Consider the following 19,039-nt stretch of genomic DNA (forward strand, 5'->3'; position numbering starts at 1 on the left):
GCCATCCTTCCACTCCTTACCCCAATAGTACTTATCGGAAATAGTCTAGTACAGTACAAGGGATTCACTGATATTCATGGGATAATCCACTGTGTGTGTGTGTGTGTGTGTGTGTGTGTGTACGCGCGTGTGCGCGCGCATGTGCATGCAAGTATGTCTGTCTCTCTCCCTCTCTCTCTCTGTTTCACACACACACACAAGGATTTAATTCCATTTGGGATAGTAGTGTTTTTTTCTGTTTACTCCCAAACTACCTCTTTTGAATGTCATAGGTATATCCCTGGTTCCAATCTACAGAAACCCCCTAGACAAATCCATCTCCACTACGTTCATCTTATGAATTTTGATCACATTCTTGTGCATCCTCCTTTACATTATCAGATTACAAAGCTGAAAGGTCTTTAACCCATTTTGTAGAGATTCTTATTCATTCTATTAATCATTTTACTTCTTTTTCTCTAACATCTTCTTTCACAAGGGTTGTGCTTTAAAGGGTGCTTTTTTAAAGGAAAAGATTGGAGTGGGGGATAGAACATGCTTCTTGTCTTTGGTGAACATAGTTTAGTTGAAGAAGGACGTCTGTGATACCCTTCAGGTAAAGAACAAAGCAGATAGCTTTAAAGTAAGAATGCGCTGAGCAGCATAGAATCATTTGAAAGAGGGAACAAAGCATGAGAATTGAAGAGGCAGAGTTCTACTTAGAGGAAAGCGGAACCAGAGATGAATTGACTGGAGATGGTGGACGAGAGGAAGAATGGACATCACGAAGATAAATATCTTAGACAGAGTTTAACAGAGCAGGCCTCAAGAAAACGTCTGTCCCAGGGCTTCTGCCTTCAAAGAAAGTGCATTGTTAGCTCCGTTTTGCCAGTAAAACAGAGGCAGGGCAGAGATTAAGGAGCTTATTTAAAGGAAATTACACAGTTCAGCAAAGACATGGCTTAGAATAGGCAGTGAATGGTGACATGTACTGTATGGCCAGAGGCAGTGCAGTGCAGTGATGAGACTGCCCAAGGGCGAGAGAAAATGAGACTGTTGGTAATATAGCTTTGGAAGGTGAGCAGAAAAGTTAAAGGAAGAGTCACAGGGGCCTTGTAAAGGGATGACATGGGAAAAGTAGGGTTGCAGAATGGGTGGGAGAAGTCAGAGCCTGGAGGCCAGGTGACCAAATAGCAGCAACTTTAGTACTTCATCCATTCATTAAATCTTCAAGCCTTTGTCCCTGTCCACTGGGAGGTCAAGCAGGTCAGAAAGCAGGGAATGTGTCCAGGCTCACCTCTTGATATCTTCCACGATAAGTGCCAACTGCAGTACATTCCGATAGGTGGTTGGAATCTGTACAAGAAGATACTGCTTTCCTTGGATAAAGGTGATGATAACACATTTACTTTTGGTTGCACTGGGTCGTCGTTGCTGTGAGTGGGTTTTCTCTAGTTGCAATGAGCAGAGCTCCTCTTCGTTGCGGTGAGCAGGCCGCTCATCGTGGTGGCTGCTCTTGTAGCAGAGCACAGGCTCTAGGTGCGCAGGCCTCAGTAGCTGCAATACATGGGCTCAGTAGTGGTGGCACACAGGCTTAGTTGCTTTGCGGCATGTGGAATCTTCCCAGATAGGGATCGAACCCACGTTCCCTGCATTAGCAGGTGGATTCTTATCCACTGTACTGCCAGGAAAGTCCAATAATATATTTAAAGGCTACAGAAACCTCCAGGGTCGATACCAGAAAGAGTATCCCTTGGAAGGTATAGTTAGTCCCTCAGTCATGTCTAACTCTTTGCGACCCTGTGGACTGTAGCCCAGCAGCCTCCTCTGTCCATGGAACTCTCCAGGCAAGAATACTGGAGTGTGTAGCCATTTCCGTCTCCAGGGGATCTTTCCAATCCATGGATCAAACCTGGATCTCCTTCATTACCAGCAGATTCTTACCATCTGAGCCATCGGGGAATCCCAGTAGGTATAGTAGCTGGTCCAAAAAAAACCTCAAACCCTTTCCAGAAATTGATTAAAAAATATATATATCTATTCCTTTCATTGATAATTACTGTCACTGCCACACCAGGCTCAGGAGAGTATGCTTCCCTCTTTAACACTCTACCAGTTTCTCTCTGTGAAAGTGCTGCTGTCATTTGGGATAGCTTTCTTTGTGGGGATTGCTAATTAGCACTGCAGGATATTTAACATCCCTGGCTCCTTCCCACTAAAGGCCAGTGGGCCTTCCCATCATTGTGACAAACAAAAGTTCTTACACATATTCAGGCATTCCCTAGGGGAATACTGCTGAGAACAGCCATGGCCCAAAACGAGACAAGGGACACTTTTTCCTTTATATGTATAATGAAGATGGTAAGACAGACGTTCAGAAACATTTGATAAAGGCAAGAAGTTAATAAAAAGAATAAAACACAGGTGAGGCTCAGTAACCCAACTCACAAAATAATGTGTGTAATTTCCTAAGATACAGTATGCTTCCACGAGGCTTTTTTCCCTTTTGGGGTCAGACTAAGAGAAGACAGCTAAGCCCTGACCTTCTTAAATTCAAGGTTCTCATAATTCTGGTTTCCTATCCCAGGATCCTTGTCTGTCAAGGCAGTTTATCCTGGAATGGTCCTCAGCTTCCAGTTAAATCCTGTTCGTATCCTTGTAGTCTCCAAGAGCACAAATCTCAGCGCAAAACAATCCTGACTTCCTACTGTTGATATGCATGGTCTATAATGTGTCTTTTTTGTTTTTGGCCAGACTGCATGGTTATTGGGTCTTGGCTCCCTGATCAGAGGTTGAACCCATACTCCCTGCGATGGAAGTCCTAACCATTGGACTGCCAGGGAATTCCCTCTAATGTGTCTTCAGAGTCTGTCTTTGGCTCATTTCTTTTCCTAAGTACTGTTTTTGCCTGTTTGTCCTTGGTTTTGCTCTCCTCGAACTTCACCATGTGTATTTCTGCCCACGCACAGTTAACTGAGCTCCTCCACTAGCCGTCTTGTTACCTGGAGTTGCTTGATGTTGCATTTCATTGGTAATGATAGTGATCAAATGCCCCTTCTGTTCCTACGTATTTTAGATGCCCTTGCTGTTGTTATAGAGGTAGCCAACCACGCCAATGACACCATGAAGCAAGGAGTAAGTATCTTCATTTCAGTGGCTGTTGTACTGTTGTACCTGGGAGCTTATGCCTTCATATGCTCTGCATTCTCTTTCTATAGGACAACTTCCAGAAACTTATGCAAATTCAGTACAGCTTAAATGGACACCATGAAATAGTTCAGCCTGGACGGGTAAGTGTTTTAGATTGCACTTTACAAGCTTAATACAATGGATTTAGTCACCATTTGTAGCTATTTTCATTTGAGTTATGAAAATAGGTTTTTTGTTATTGTTAGTCTTCAGTGACCCAATCTGGATTAACTGCATTCATTCTATCCTTTAAAAACATGCATGATTTAAGTCACTGTAACAAGAAGTCCAATTCAATTAGGAGAATGGCAATGGACCCCACAGAGTATCTGATTAAATAGGATCGTTTTATTGTGTAATATAGCTGACCTCACACAGCTTTAAAGACAATTTCATTTCAAATCTTTAATGTAAGAGTGAATTTTGAGAGGAGGGGAAAATTATTGATGTTTTGATGCTCTTCTTGGAGCACAAAAGTGGCTGAGGGAATGAATTCAGGAAATTTACAAAGTGCAATTGTCAGGATGTTGGCTCAGCCTGGGGATAAAGTACACACTCAGTCAGTTACATTTTAGACCACATGGTACCCCTGGGGTCAGTATTGGCTTTATAGAATTCTGCTGGCTTATCCAATTCCTAAATGACTGTAAGGGTTTTAAAAGAAACCATGGCTGTAAAAAGCCACAAGGAAACTATGCTACCCAGCCTTCACACAAAACATCTGGGTAAAGAAGGTTGAAAAGGAAATTACGTGTATACATATATTGTAGTTGTGATGGTATTAAATGGGTGTTCGTTTGGATGAATCAGGTTTTTCTCAAAGAAGGAATTCTGATGAAGCTATCTCGGAAAGTCATGCAGCCCCGAATGTTTTTCCTGGTAAGTGGCCATGTGTGTTGCTGTTGAACCCAAGGCAGGGGTAATTGCTTAGTGAAAGGAGACCTTTGTTCAGGCCAGATAAGCTTGGCATGTTCAAATAGCAGTTTTAGTGGGATCTTTGACTGTCTGGAGTGCTTATTTGCATGTCAAGTATAGGAAACAAAGTCTTGTATGGTGCATAACTAGAAATTTACTTCCTTCTTGAATCTAGTTTGTTTCATGTCTGATTTGGAAAAATTGATTCTGTCGGTGTTTTGTTTTGGCAGATTATAGTTCCTTAGTGGGATTTAGAATTCAGAAAATGTCAAATTTCTTATAGAACTTGGAAAGACAGCGCATTTTCCAGAAGTTGCCTTCTAGTAATATTATAATAGAACATTCTAGGTGGTTCTGATTTTATAAGCAGAACCTAAGGATTTTATTGAGAGAGTTTGAAGCAAAGAGGTAATTTTGTTCCTTTATTCCTGTGTCTTACCAGTATCTTTGTAGATAAAATTTCTTGCTTTACTTTGTCCTATGAAATGTTTCTACTTTCAGTTTAATGATGCCCTGTTGTATACAACACCAGTGCAGTCTGGGATGTACAAACTGAACAACATGCTATCTTTGGCTGGAATGAAGGTCTGTGCGTCTGTTAGAAGATATATATATATATATTTTTAACCCAGATGTATTTAGAGAAAAATCCCTACGATGATCATTTTCTCATAATCCTTCTCTCTTCTGTCTCCATGTGTTGCTGTTCGTGTGTTCACTTATTCATTTTTTCCCTCATATATTAATTTAGTTACAAGATATTTCCTGAGAACTGCTATAAACAAAACATGTTAATGACTTAGTGAAAAATACAAAGATGAATTGAAACAGGATTCTTTCGTCTCCACCTTTGCTCTAAACCCCCATGAGTTTAGCAACTAGTGGGGAAGCAAATACACTGCATGTCAACACCTATAAAATAGATGGTAATAAATAATCACTATAAAGGCACAAAATTTGTGGGAGCTCAGAAAATAAAGAACGTGTAGCTTTTTATGGGACATGGTGGAGGGATAGTTGGCAGTGAGAAAAGAGGGAGACATGAGGAAGTCTTTCTGGAGGAAGAGCCAAGAATCTTAACAGAGTGAGTCACATCTGGCCACACTGAGATGTGGGGAAAGGCATTCTTGGTAGAGGGAATAGTGTGAGCAAAGGCCTGAAGATGGGAAAGTTGGGCCTTTGAGTATGTGGGTGTTTACATTCATCTGGAGCATAGAGCAGATGAGGGAGAGCATTGGGCAGTTTTAACTGCACATCAGAGATAAGGTTTTCCATAGGAGATGTCTGCTCAGTTCGTTTTGCTTTCTTCCAGGTCAGAAAACCCACCCAAGAAGCATATCAAAATGAACTTAAGATCGAAAGTGTAGAACGTTCCTTCATCCTCTCAGCCAGGTACATTTTACAAATACGTATAAACATTTGCCAGTGTTACGGGCTCAGATACCTGCAACATTTTTCACATTAAGGTTAACAACTAGACTTATTTTCCCCCCTTCTTTTCTCTCCTAATACCATGCAGTTTACTTTTTCTTTTTTAAATTTATTAATTTATTTGACTGCGCCAGGTCTTAATTGCGGCATGTGGGATCTAGTTCCCTTACCAGGGGAACCAGATCCCAGCCTCTCAGCATTAGGAACGAGGAGTATTAGCCACTGGACCATCAAGGGGGTCCCCCATGCAGTTTACTCTTGATTTACCATGTAGGGAGAATGTCTGAGAGCTGATGCAGTAGTATGCTAGAAGCACAAATATTAAAATGTTCCTCTGAATGGAGTAATAATGCTAAAAAGTGCTTTGCCAATCATTATTTTTGAAGTGGGTATTTCAAATCCTTTTACAGTGATATGGAATGTTCTTAAAACATCTAGCACTTTATATTTTACAAGGAAGTTTTCGTATAACATTCCAAGGTCATAAAAAATCTATTGAGGTAGGTGTCATAAAAGTGAGGAAGACCAAGTTACAGAAAAATTGAATTGTTTTCTTAAGGCTGCATTGCTGGCAAAGTCAGGATATGAATAGAACTTTTTTTGGTTTTAAATCTGTTGTTACTATAATACCACTTTGCCTCCAATAGAAACCTACAGTGATTTGTGTGTACAGCAAAATATATGACCATAATGTAAATCAAGTGCTGAGGAAACCTGAAACTGTATGACTCATACAGGTACATTATTCAGGTTTGGCTAAGTGCCAGGAGTGGCTGTCTGGCAGGATTTGACTGGTGAAGGGAAAGACACCAACAGCTCTAGCTTACTCTACTGCCAGATCTGGATAACAAGTCTGGGTGGCTCTCAGACTTCACCTTTGATGTAATCAAAATAGCAGCAAACCCTTACATGGTGCTTACTTTGTAGTCGGGACTGTCTTGAGTACTTTCTGTGTATTAATTCATTAAATCTTCACAATAAATTTTTAGGTGAGTTACTACTATTATACCCATTTTATGGTGAAAAAAGTCAACCAGCTATTAAGTAGCAGAGCCAGTGGAGCTGAAATTTGGATCTGACACTAAAATTCATTCTTTTAACTGTTCTAATATTGCCTGTGTCCCTGGATGTGAAGGCCTCAGACCAAATGTGCTGACTTCCCAAATCAGACCACAGGAACAGCTCCCTGGGTTGTGTCACTCTTCTGAAACAGAAAGGCCACTGCTGTCTGATACTAAATCTCAGGATGACAGGGGAAGACAAATTCTTGTATTCTGGGTTTGTCACGTGCTTCCCAGATGCTGGCTGGAGCAAGCAGAGCTCTGTCAAGGGAGCGAGTACTTGAAGCATCCTCCAGATCAGTATTTAAAATGTGAAAGTAGGGGACTTGCCTGGTTGCTCAGTGGTTAGGACTCCACACTTTCACTGCTCAGGGCCCAGGTTCAGTACTTGGTTGGGGAACTAAGATCCCATGAGCCGAGCAGTGCAGCCAATTTTTTTTTTTTTAAGAAAGTGGGAAAAAAGTTTGATCACCTGGAACTGTGTGATTTTTCCCCTTTCTTTTCTTTCTTTCTTGAATTAGTACAAAAAATGCAAAGAACATCAAGTCCCTGTATATCAGGTTGCTGGCGAATACTTTAGCTTGGTTCTTAAAATTAAAAAAATTATTTTCAAAGATCCAAAGAGGAAATGCTTATAGGGAAGTTAAGTTTTCAATTGCACTTAAGTTTTCTAACTAAAATGTGCTTTGATAAACAAACATTCTGTTTATTAAAAATTAAACAATTCAGAAAATGATGGTCAGTCTTTCTTTCTTTGGTTGCCTATCAGTTAAATATCTAGATGTTGTGTGTTTTTTCAGATCTGGCTCCTAGAATGATCTAGTAAGATCACTGAATTTTTAAGTGTGATGGGAAACTATCCAAAGGTTTAAGCCAAGAATTGGTGTGACCTCATTTTTCATGTTTAAAAAAGCACACTATCTGCTTTGTAGATGACAGGCCACCAGAGACTAGAGTAGAAGTTGGAAGACCGGTTAGGAGGCTGTCGATGGTGAGGTCTGGACTATGGTTAGACTGAGGTCTAGCCTTCAGTTAGATTTGATGGAGAAAGGGCAGTTAGGGATAGCCTCCCTCAAGTCCTGTGTCTGTCGAGTTATGAAGGGTAAGTAGGAGTTGGATAGCTTGGCAAAGAGAAAAGGAGGGGGCTCTTGGCCACTAGGAGTAGTGGGAACGAAGATCCTGAGGTGGAAGGCAGCATGGCGTGTTCGAAGAACTGAAAAGCCACTGCGTCTTGAACTTAGCAAATGAGAGGGAGAGTGACCCGAGATAAACCTGAAGGGACGGGGAGAAAAGTTATGCAGAACTGTCTTGTGGATTTTGGTCTTTAGCCTAAGAGCCACAGGAAACCACGGAAAGATTATACAAAGGAATGATTTGATCATACTGGCATTTTAAAAAGAATATCTGGTTACTCCGTGGAGAACAGTTTGAGAGGGAACTGAAGGCAGTGAGTAATGGGACAAAGGAAATGAGAGAGGCAATAAGATTGAGTCTTTAGCCTGGACAACGTATCAGGTTGCTGCGATAGGTAACTGAGAGCTTTGGGGAGAAATCAGGAATTTAGGTTCAGATGTGAATGTGGAAAATCCCCTGGAGAAGGAAATGGTAACCTGCTCCAGTACTCTTGCCTGGAAAATGCCACAGACAGAGGAGCCTGGTGGGCTACAGTTCATGGGGTCGTAAAGAGTCAGGCACGACTGAGTGAGTGAGTGCAGGCTCACAGGTGCATATTGAATATGAGGTGCCTAAAAACCATCGGTCAGTACAGAGGTAGTTTATGCCAGGAGCTGGATGTCAGAAGGGAGACCAGACTAGAGGCATGTCCTGGGGAGTCATCAGTTTAGAGATGATGATGGAAGGTAGCAGACTGACTGGGAGTGCACAGGGAGACCACAGACTTCCCTGTTAAATCCTGTAATTTTTCCAGTCGCACGTTAGTCATCACCTCTGCAAAGCCTTCTTTGCGACCCAAATGAGGTAGTTTACTATTTCTGAATTATTTATCTACTTTACCCTTACTGTATTATATGGTAATTACTTGTTCTTAGGTCTCACCTCAGTTGGGTGTCAGCACTTGGAAGTGAAGGGTACTTTTGTGCCCGGTTCACAGCATCGTGCCTGGCCCATGGAAGGCTCCCAGTAAATGTTATCAAGTGAACTGAAATGATGGGGCCTTTGGACCCCAGAGTAGCATCCCACAGTTAACACAAGAAAGCCATAGTGTGGCAGGTCGAGCACACCAGAAATCCCTTCTGTTGGAGAACTTTTTCCCTTAGAAATTCTTTCCAGTCAGTGGAGAAAAGGTGCTTGGTTGATGCAAATTTGCTTTCTGGCAATGTCCACATTCCATAAAGAAAAGAATACTTGGCTTAACTGTGTTTTCTTAGGAGGAAGATGCTGATTCTTCTCTTAACCATGTCACAAAAGCAGGGCTAGAATGTCTGCACTTGATGCTCGAGGCGAATGTGTGTGGTCTCTGAGACGTGTTTTATCAAGAGCTGATAAACATTGTTTTGGCAGAAGCCCACACAAGAAAAAGCCAGGAATAACTAAATGAAAGAACAGCATATGTGACATGATTTGCAGTCGAATCACATTCCACATGCTCCCAGGGCTCCAGAAAAATCAGACAGCAATCCTCAAATTAGCCATCTGCCTCTCTGCTTTCTGTTACCTTTTCCAGTGAAAAGTTGGGGAAGGAGAGAAGGCAGGGGGGACAGTAATATTTTATGAATGTTTACCCGGAACCTGGACCTGTGATCTCATAGCATAACTCTTCAGAGGACAGGAATAGGAGCTAGAGATGGCCTGGTGGTGAAGGGTTCCATCCTTAGCCACACCTGAGTCTGATACCAGGTCACCATTTAACACAGCAGCCTGTTATCTAAGGCATCGCAAGTGATGCAGCGGTATAGAATTTGCCTGCCGATGCAAGAAATATGGGTTTGATCCCTGGGTCAGGAAGATCCGTTGGGAAGGAAATGGCAACCCATTCCAGTATTTTTGTCTGGAGAATCCTACGGACAGAGGAACCTGGTGGGCTCCAGTCCATGGGGTCACAGAGAGTCAGACAGGACTGAGCACTTGAGCATCCTGAGCATCATATTATCTAAAGCAAATTATCTAACTGTTCAAATCTTCACATTGCTTTTCTATAGATGGAGATGGTGTGTGAAATTGGGATTGGGGGAAAGAGATATTCCTCTGAGGATATGAGGTGTGATGGCATTTGCACAGAGAGCATTCAGCACAATTGGCAGATAATGTGGTAAATGTTAAATTAGCGGCAGCTAGTGAGACAGTGATGGTGGAATAGTAGAGGTAACAGGTGGGTTTTGTTTGGTTTAGAGAGATGGGGCTATTTCTATTTTATTTTGGTTCTGATACATAATGAAACTTTGAAAAATATACTAGTTTTAAAATTTTGTTTGTAAACTGGATGCCTTCCTTTTAATATCCGTATGAGTGCATTTTCTAAATGGTACTGAAGCCATTTAGTTGGAAGGTTCATTTCTGAGAATGATTATGGTGGGGAAGGTTAAAGTATCTCCTTGATGTGCTCTGGATTCATCAAAATATGCCTATTTGTATAATTTTTTATGATGGAATTTTTCCTTTTAAAGTCATTACTTAAAAGTTATGCACTTAAAAATAGAATGAGGACTACAACGAACCTGCATATTTGGTCACTAAGACTCAAAAAATTACCAAGGTTCTGCCACAGATTTTCCTTTTTTCTAAAAGTACTTTAAAACATATGGCAAATATCAGGTCATTTTACTTCTGCATACTTGAGTATGCTTCTCTTAAAAATAAGAAAATGCACATTTTCTTACACAGTAACATTCCCATTATTATAATGGATTTTTATTATGATAGAGTTTTACATTTATTATTAAATTCTCTTTTCTCTCTACAAAGACACACACATACACACACAATACCTAAAATGTGTCTCCCCTCCTGAGTTTGCAAAACAAATGCACCGATACTGGTAATGATTCTGAGTCACCATAGAATTTTTTTAGAGGGCCTCTTTGCAAAAACGTAGAACAAGAATGCATTTTTCCGAGCAGGCTGTCCCCCTATTTGGCCCATTTCTATCTATATCTGAGTCAGACATTCCTGATGAACTGAGGGTAAGAACAGAAAACGTGATGGACTGAATTGGTAGAGGAGCCCTAATAACCACTGAAGGCTCTCTACCTTATTAAACACTTCTTCAGCTTCTGTTTATGACACCAAAAATATGTTTCCTTTACTCTAGTGCCCTTTCTAGAGTATTTAGTAACCTAAAAATATTTGGCATTCTGTGTTGTAAATTTGGATTTGAAACTTGATTCCTTGGAATATTTTTTAAAGCTAGGATTATATCTCAGGAAGCTCCTTGGTTATATAAGTAATTACAGTTATTAATTGCATGAATAGCCCTTAAATTGAACAAAAATACTTCCAAATTTAGGAGACTTCAAAAGCCATTCAGTTTTAGAAAGTGGTATCTTTGGAAAGAAGAAAAGTGTTGTGTTTGCTAAAATGCCATATGTTCTTTAAATGCCCGCTGGTTATTTGTGCCCAGAAACCTCCTAGTTGTTGCCTGTGACTCACATTGTTGGAGGATGGTGGAATCTGTTGCCATGGCAGAAGGAAAATAAGAAAAAGGCAAAGAATAAGAGCTGACATCTGGCTGATAGAACCTCTTTTGCCCCCAACAGTTCTGCCCCAGAAAGGGATGAATGGCTCGAAGCCATTTCCAGGTCAATAGAAGAGTATGCCAAGAAAAGAATCACATTCTGTCCTAGTCGGAGTCTTGATGAGGTATTGTTCTTTTCCTTCGCATGTTTTTTAAGTGCATTTCAAACCATTTTCACCTTAAAGAAACTTTTCCCAGGGGTTTAGAAAAGCAGCATATGCTTCACAGAAGGATTGGGTATGTGCATAATTTCAGAGCCTAAATGTTTATTCTATTAATGTCTCCCTACAAATCTAGGATAGTATATAGTGCATTCATATTTTTTCTGGTTATAAAACCTCACTGTAGAAAATACAGTAGTATAGTTTGAGGAAGAAACTAATCAGCTGTCCTTGCACTACCACAGGCAATGGTAGTACAGTTTTGCACTGGAGGATTGTTGGAATGTAGCTCATCTTAATATCCTGAGAAGATGAAAAATACAATTGTTCCTATTTCATCCACATCCTTAATGATACCGTCAGCATTGTGAGCTGCCAGTGCAAAATAAAAAGATTTGAGCGGTAGCAGGCAGCGTGCCTAGAAATAATCAGAAGTCCTTCTTCTACAGGCTGACTCAGAAGATAAAGACGAGGTTAGTCCTCTTGGATCTAAGGCTCCCATCTGGATTCCTGATACCAGGGCCACCATGTGTATGATCTGCACCAGTGAATTTACTCTCACCTGGAGACGACATCACTGCCGGGCCTGCGGAAAGGTTGGAGAGGATCACACTCTCTTCCCTTGTGATTTTCAATAGCTCCACGCTGTACATGGTGAAGAAGTGTATTTCCACTTGTAAACCATTGTAGGGTAGGGAGGAGAGAGATACTGACTCAAGACTGGTATCCCCCCCTAAACATTTAGCATGAGGCAATCTTGTTAGGAAACTTACTCCTTCTACCCCAAGATTACTTTAGGATGTCAATAGTAGAACATGTTCATTTAAAAAAAAAAAAACAAACTAACAAATTGACAATTAAATAGATGCTCACATTTATAGGTAATTATTGAAACTACATTTGTCCCAAAACTACGTTCTTAACAGGAGGAAACTTTCAGTGTTGAAGTTACCCTTTGTGATGTTTCTAAGTTTTTATAACATGATCAGTAAAATGTGCATAGTAACAATGAAATCAGAGAGTGACTGTAAAGATTTAATGGATGTTATTTAGAGAGCATTTAATACAGGCCAGACACTAGGAAGAGGTACAGCAGAGGTATTCATGGTTGCAGCAGTGACAGTGATGATGGCACAGCTAACATAGCACTTACTATACCCACCAGGCAGTGTCTAAACATTTGCACCTGTTAACTCCATTAGTATATTATTATCTGTCATAAGCAATCAATGATAATCTGTGGCCTCTTCAAATGTGGTAGTGTGTGTGAGTTCCCTACATACCTCTACTGAGTTGTTATTGAGACCCAATGACTATGAACAGGTTTTGAAAAGTAGACTGGGCTATAAATTGTGACTGATGGTTTAGATACAAACGAGTCGCCAGTCACGATACTGGATGCTTGGGGCTGGTGCACTGGGACGACCCAGAGGGAGGGTATGGGGAGGGAGGAGGGAGGAGGGTTTAGGATGGGGAACACAGGTATACCTGTGGTAGATTCATTTCGATGTTTGGCAAAACTAATACAATATTGTAAAATTTAAAAATAAAATTAAATTTAAAAAAAATAAAAATAAATGAAATGATTTAATTCCAATGTGTTTGCAGATTGTATGCCAAGCTTGTTCATCAAATAAGTATGGCTTAGATTACCTGAAAAATCAACCAGCAAGAGTATGTGAACACTGTTTCCAAGAACTGCAGAAATTAGGTAATGTATAAGTAAAGATTTAACTGAAAATTCCTTTATGGTCCAGATGCTTGCAAAAAACCTTCTAAAAGAATTGTTATAGGGCCTATTAGCAATATAATTGGTGATACTTCTCTCAAAATATTAAGTATCTTGCATTCTTAACTTAGTTAAGCTTTTTCTTTCTTTTTTTTTAATTTATTTATTTTTACTTGGAGGATAATGGCTTTACTGTTTTGTGTCGGTTACTGCTATACATCAACATGAATCAGCCATAGGTATACATATGTCCCCTCCCTCTTGAACCTCCTCCCATCTCCCACCCCTCTAGGTGTCACATAGCACTGGATAGTTAAGCTTTCTTCACTCGTATTTGTGATGATTCCAGGAAAGGTTGCACTGAAACTTTATTTTTATTTGGAAAAGGGTTTTGCTAAGGATTCTAATTGTAGAAATATAATCACAGGATGAAATGCTTAGAACAGTTACAAGGGAACTTTAGCTTCTAAGTAATTTTCAAGTTTCTAGTTTCACATCTATGTGTATTACAAATCATTTTTGTCAATCAGTCAAGTAGTTCTCTATGAAAACATACCAAGTGGCACTTTGTTAGCCTTATTCTATTCACTTGGACTGATGTGTGAGGTTTTAACCTACATCTAAATGTGCAGCTTTTTACCAGCTACAAAATGATGAGTTACATCTGCCTGCAGGTATCCATTCCTCCAGTTAAGATGAATGCAGCTCAGGTTTATATTTTGAGAAAAGATCCGTAGTTAAAATTCCTGAAACTTAGAGGATCTAAACTTTTAAAAGATGATCCTTCATGGCGATGAAGAAAAGCTTTTCATTAGCAGATGAGAGTGTCTAAGTGAATAAAACTGGTTGACATGCTATTTCAAAATCCATACATTAATAGAGGAATTGTTTGTTATTTTCTGTACACATTTTCCAAAAAGAAACACTCACCTGATCTTCTGCCAGCCTTATGTTCCTCCCTCTGTTCTCTGAGTATCTAATATAGGCTCAAACATTCAAAATCCATTGTTGAATACTCCTTTGTCACCCATTTGGTCAATAAATCTTGGCAAATTTATCTTTGAAAAATCTGTCCTGCTCTTGACTTCTGTATCTCCACCCTAACAAAGCCTTCGTTATCTTTCATCTGACTGCTGTCCTACTTTGCTAACAGGTTTTTCTCTTGCAAATCCTTCCCCTTTCCTACTGTCAGATTTGGTTTTCTAAATTGAGTCTACTTCCCAGCCCAGAAGGCTTTTGATTTCCTACTGCCTAAAAGACAGTCCTTAGAACCAGTCCTCTTTTTTCTAGCTTCACCTCCAAATAGATGATCTAATTTCATATCTCTGTGCTTTTGCTTATGCTGACTTTTCTTCACAAAGTGTTCTTTCTCCTCTTTTTTGCTTGCCAGACTCCTACTTAATACCTTGATGCCAACTCAAAACTCATTCTTTTCCCAGCTTTCCTTGAACCTCTGCAGTCAAAATTAATTACTGCCTCCTCTTGCCTTATAGTCTCTTTTTGAAAATTTTATGTAATGTTATTTGGTCATGTATTAGATACTAAATGATGATGTTAGTTTTTTTTTTTTTTTTAAGTCAAGAGAGAAGTTTTTTCAATTTAGTTTTTTAAGTTGGTAGTACATGAACATGTTTCAGAATTCTAAAGGCATAAAGGGGCAATTCTTTCATATGGTTTGCAGTTGAAAAAAGTAAAAAATAGACAGTGAAAAGTCTTCCTCCCACTCAACTTCCACCCATTTGGTTTCCTTTCCCAGGGGCCTCAGTGACACAAGTCTCTTAAGTATCCTTCCATGGATATTTTGCACAACAGTGTTTATTGACTTGGATTAAATTGAATTGCAGAATGTTTACCGTTGGTTCCATAAGTGTACCTGGTTTGTTTTAGATCACCAGCACTCTCCTAAGTTTGGATCCCCTGGAAATCACAAATCTCCTTCCAGCGCCTTATCATCAGTCTTACATAGTATTCCATCAGGGAGGAAACAGAAAAAAATCCCAGCTGCTCTGAAAGAAGTAAGTGTTTCCATTAAACTTGCAACTTGATAGAGGCTGAATTATTCATACCCAGATAGTACTTTAGTTTTTCTCTCATAAAGGAAGATGCCATTTCCCACCACTGTTAAGACGTGCATTTTAATACTGAAGATGGATGTGGCTTAGGCCTCCCTTATCTCCCTTATGACCTGAGTCATTTAGAAAATGAATGTTGAAAGGTTTGGAATGCATTTTATAGCAGTGATAGAAAGTAAAGATAATTTGGACTTGGGTTGATTTTTAAAATTACTTTGAGGAGACCCCTTATCAGAGGGAAGAAGTCTATAAACTATTGGGGGGATTTTGTTAGCATTTACTCATCTGCATGGCTTATTTTTTCTTAGGCATTAGTAGGTTATATACAACTGATATAGTAGGTTGTTCACTGATAGTAGGTTGTTCTTCCTTCAACTTAACAGAAAAAATTTTTAAGTTTTAATAACCTACAAAGCTTGACCTGCCCCTGGAGTAAATCCATATGCATCACTGATATTCTGTCCCAGTTCCTCAAAGTCAAGTGTTAAATCAGCTGATGTCAAGAGATCAAATAGTTCTGCCTTTCTAGTCATTCCTATTTTGGTTAGTTTATTAATTGGTTTTGTGCCCAGGAAAGTAGCATTTTAAATTTTGTTCTCTTGCTTGTTTGCTGTCGAAGTGTTCCATCATGAAAAGTGGAAGAAAGGAACTCTAAAAATTTGACCAAGATCATGTTCCTTATGTAAAGCTGAGCATATTTTATCATGGTTGTTGAAACACTAGGAAGTGATTTATAGCCAGTCTCATGAAATAGTAAGAATAGGATTTACAGTTCCATTTGCCAAGTTTCATGTGGAACTGGGTAAGCCAGCTAAGTGAATACCTCTTAACTCTTTTTCTTCGATCACACAGTTCCTGAATCTAAGTTTACATTCAAAAACTTTGCAGTTTTTAACCAACTGAAATAATATTCAGTTCTTTGTAATTTTTCACTTCTCCATGTTGATGTCACTGTTTATAATTCTGACACGTGCTCCCCTCTTTAGTCAGAACTCCACAGAGTTTTTGGCTACAAAAAACTCTTTATGGGCTATAGACTAGACTCAACCTAATTCCAGTCCTCTTTTGTACATCTTTCTACCCAAGCATACAAACGGGCCTTCCACTTTCAAACCTCTGCTTTCTCCCCTGACTCCGCTGGTTCTCAGTGTCCTCCGGAGTGGCAGCAGCACCACCATGGAACTCACTAGAAATGCAGATTCTTGGGCCCAAGCTGTGTGGAATCAGAAACTTGAACAAGCATTCCCAGTGATTCAGGTGTATGTCTACTTAAGTTTGAAAACCATTGCTTTGTGCCTCTGTGGCCACACAGGGGAAATTCATTTTTCCGATTACATTCTATACAAGTCAAAGTAGTCTCCTTGGAAACCTGTGGTTTTTGTCTTTTGTTTTAAACGGGGGTGAAATTCACATAACATATAATTAACTGTTTAAAGATACACAATTCAGTGGTATTTGGTGTATTCACAGTGATGTGTAACTGCTGTATTGCTCCAGTTTCAAAACTTTTTCACTGCCTCATAAGAACACCCTGTGTTTGTTAAATAATCATTCCCCACCCCCACCCCCGACCCCCACCTCCTGGCAACTGTGAATCTGCTCGTGTCTGTTCTGGATCTGTCATGTAAAAGGCGTCATGCAATATATGATCCTGAATGTTTGGCTTCTTTCGCTTAGCACAGTGTTTTTGAGATTCAGCCAAGTTATAGCATGAAAGTTTTGTGAATTAGGTGATTAAACTGGTTTAACACTAATTTTTCTTTTAAAAAGATAATAGAGGACTATGTATGATTATTCAATATTGTGATTAGTCTTATATGGCTATTAAATTAATTGTAAAATATTCCAAAAGAGCAATATACACAATATTTCGGCAATGATAGTAACAGTTAACCTAAATATTTAGTATCAGTAGTATCAGTGTAACTGCATTTTAAGAGAAACCTCCTTTGAATGTAAATGTTGTAGTTTTCCTTTTTTTTAATTACTTGGTAGTCTTATATAAGATGTTATTTCTGTATACAGATTTACTTGCACTTAATAGACATTCTAATTTAACATTAGATATAAATTTTCCACTTGGGACTTTGCTGGCAGTCCAGTGGGTAAGACTCTGAGCTCCCAATGCAGGGAGCAGGGGTTTGATCCTTGTCCAGGGAACTAAGATTCCTACAAGCTGCATGATCCCCTCCCCCCAAAAATAGAATTTCCTGTTTACTTATCTGTTGATATAATTTGTAGAAATCCAGAGTTATCACAGAAACAAAGTTAAAGGTTTAAGTAATTTTCCCTAACACCCCTAAAAGAGAGCAATAAACAACATATACCGTCCCCAAAACACGGCTTTAAAAAGGCATTTTTGTCATTTGAAATTATTATTCATCTCCTGGCAACCCAGAAAACCTAGTGGAACCCACTAAGAAACCTATACATGCAAGCACAGGTAAACCAGGTAAAATTCTGGAATTGCTTCTAAAAGGAAAAATTTTCTGCTCATGGTAATGGAAGTATTCAATCTGTACAGCAGCAGATTTTGAATATAAACAGCTTCATTCTTAAACACGATATTATCATGGTTATTGCTTTCAGCATCAATGATCAAAAACAATTTTGTTATTTTAAATTTTGGTTTTGTCTAAAAACTGTTAAACTGTGTATGGGGTTTGCTTATTTAGGTATCAGCAAACACAGAAGATTCCTCTATGAGTGGCTACTTGTACAGATCAAAGGGCAATAAAAAACCTTGGAAACACTTGTGGTTTGTCATAAAAATAAAGTACTGTATACATATGCTGCAAGTGAGGTAAGATCTGAAATGTAAACATGAATAATTTGGAGTTTTATTTTATAGTGCCACCTAGAAATGATTAGTGTTTGCCTGGTCTATTTGTCTACACTTTTGCTTTACTTTCAGAGGGGGAGATATTACTGTTGTTTTTGACATGAACAGTGTCCTTGTTTTGTACCTAAAGATACTCAAAGATATTAGGAATTTTCCATAGTGTTAAAATGTTAAGTTTGGGGGATATCATGTGACTACTGACTACTTCACTAAAGGCAGAAGTTTGGTAAGACTGGGCTATGTCACCTTTCTGAGCTGTATTTTTTGCATCCATAAAATGAAAGTAATGTAATTACTCACTTCCCATGGTTGTAGGGAAATAACATGAAATCAGTGAATATGAACACATTGAAAACTGTCTGCTGCCATGTCTGTCTGATGAGTGGGGAGAGGGTGGCCCAATAAATATTGTTGAATAAATGAAAAGTGAATTAGTTGCTAGAATTACCATTGTTTTATATACGTGTGTTTGTTTGAAATTAAGTTAGAGCTTTTCAGATAAAAAGTTGCAGGTCTGAATTCTGTATCATTTTAGAAGTCCATCTTCCTTTTTTTTCTTTGTAAATTTAGGATGTGGCAGCTTTGGAGAGTCAACCTTTACTAGGATTCACAGTTACTCAAGTCAAAGATGAGAATTCAGAGTCTAGAGTGTTTCAGTTACTGCACAAAAACATGCTATTTTATGTATTCAAAGCAGATGACGCTCACTCAGCTCAGAAGTAAGTAATTTAGGCTTTTTTTTTTCATACATGAGATTTCAAATTGTTACTTTAAATGATTGATTTTAAAAATAACCTACTTCCAGGCATGTGATCAACAAAGAATATAAATCAGAGATCCCATTTAGAAAGATTTAACGTATTATTCAAACTCTTTAGAATTATTTTAAAGATAGGCAAGAGTATCTGGAATATTTTCAGGAAGCAGAGAGGAAAAGAAAATAGGTAGTTCTGTCCAAAATATTTTGTGT

The 19,039-nt window shown here is 39.0% G+C and overlaps 1 protein-coding gene across 1 annotated transcript in view; it reads left to right on the top strand.

Annotated features, from left to right (window-relative positions):
* The window catches only part of FGD6 (FYVE, RhoGEF and PH domain containing 6), a 106,959-nt gene that overhangs the window by 82,026 nt on the left and 5,894 nt on the right, over positions 1-19,039 (top strand). The window contains 12 exon segments of the mRNA XM_027543129.1: positions 3,056-3,114; positions 3,198-3,269; positions 3,979-4,047; positions 4,585-4,668; positions 5,396-5,475; positions 11,288-11,390; positions 11,876-12,022; positions 13,035-13,137; positions 15,043-15,170; positions 17,903-17,990; positions 17,993-18,030; positions 18,640-18,788. Coding sequence (XP_027398930.1) covers positions 3,056-3,114; positions 3,198-3,269; positions 3,979-4,047; positions 4,585-4,668; positions 5,396-5,475; positions 11,288-11,390; positions 11,876-12,022; positions 13,035-13,137; positions 15,043-15,170; positions 17,903-17,990; positions 17,993-18,030; positions 18,640-18,788 — 1,120 coding nt within the window.

The sequence above is a fragment of the Bos indicus x Bos taurus genome, chromosome 5, assembly GCF_003369695.1.
Source record: "Bos indicus x Bos taurus breed Angus x Brahman F1 hybrid chromosome 5, Bos_hybrid_MaternalHap_v2.0, whole genome shotgun sequence".
Lineage (NCBI taxonomy): Eukaryota > Metazoa > Chordata > Mammalia > Artiodactyla > Bovidae > Bos > Bos indicus x Bos taurus.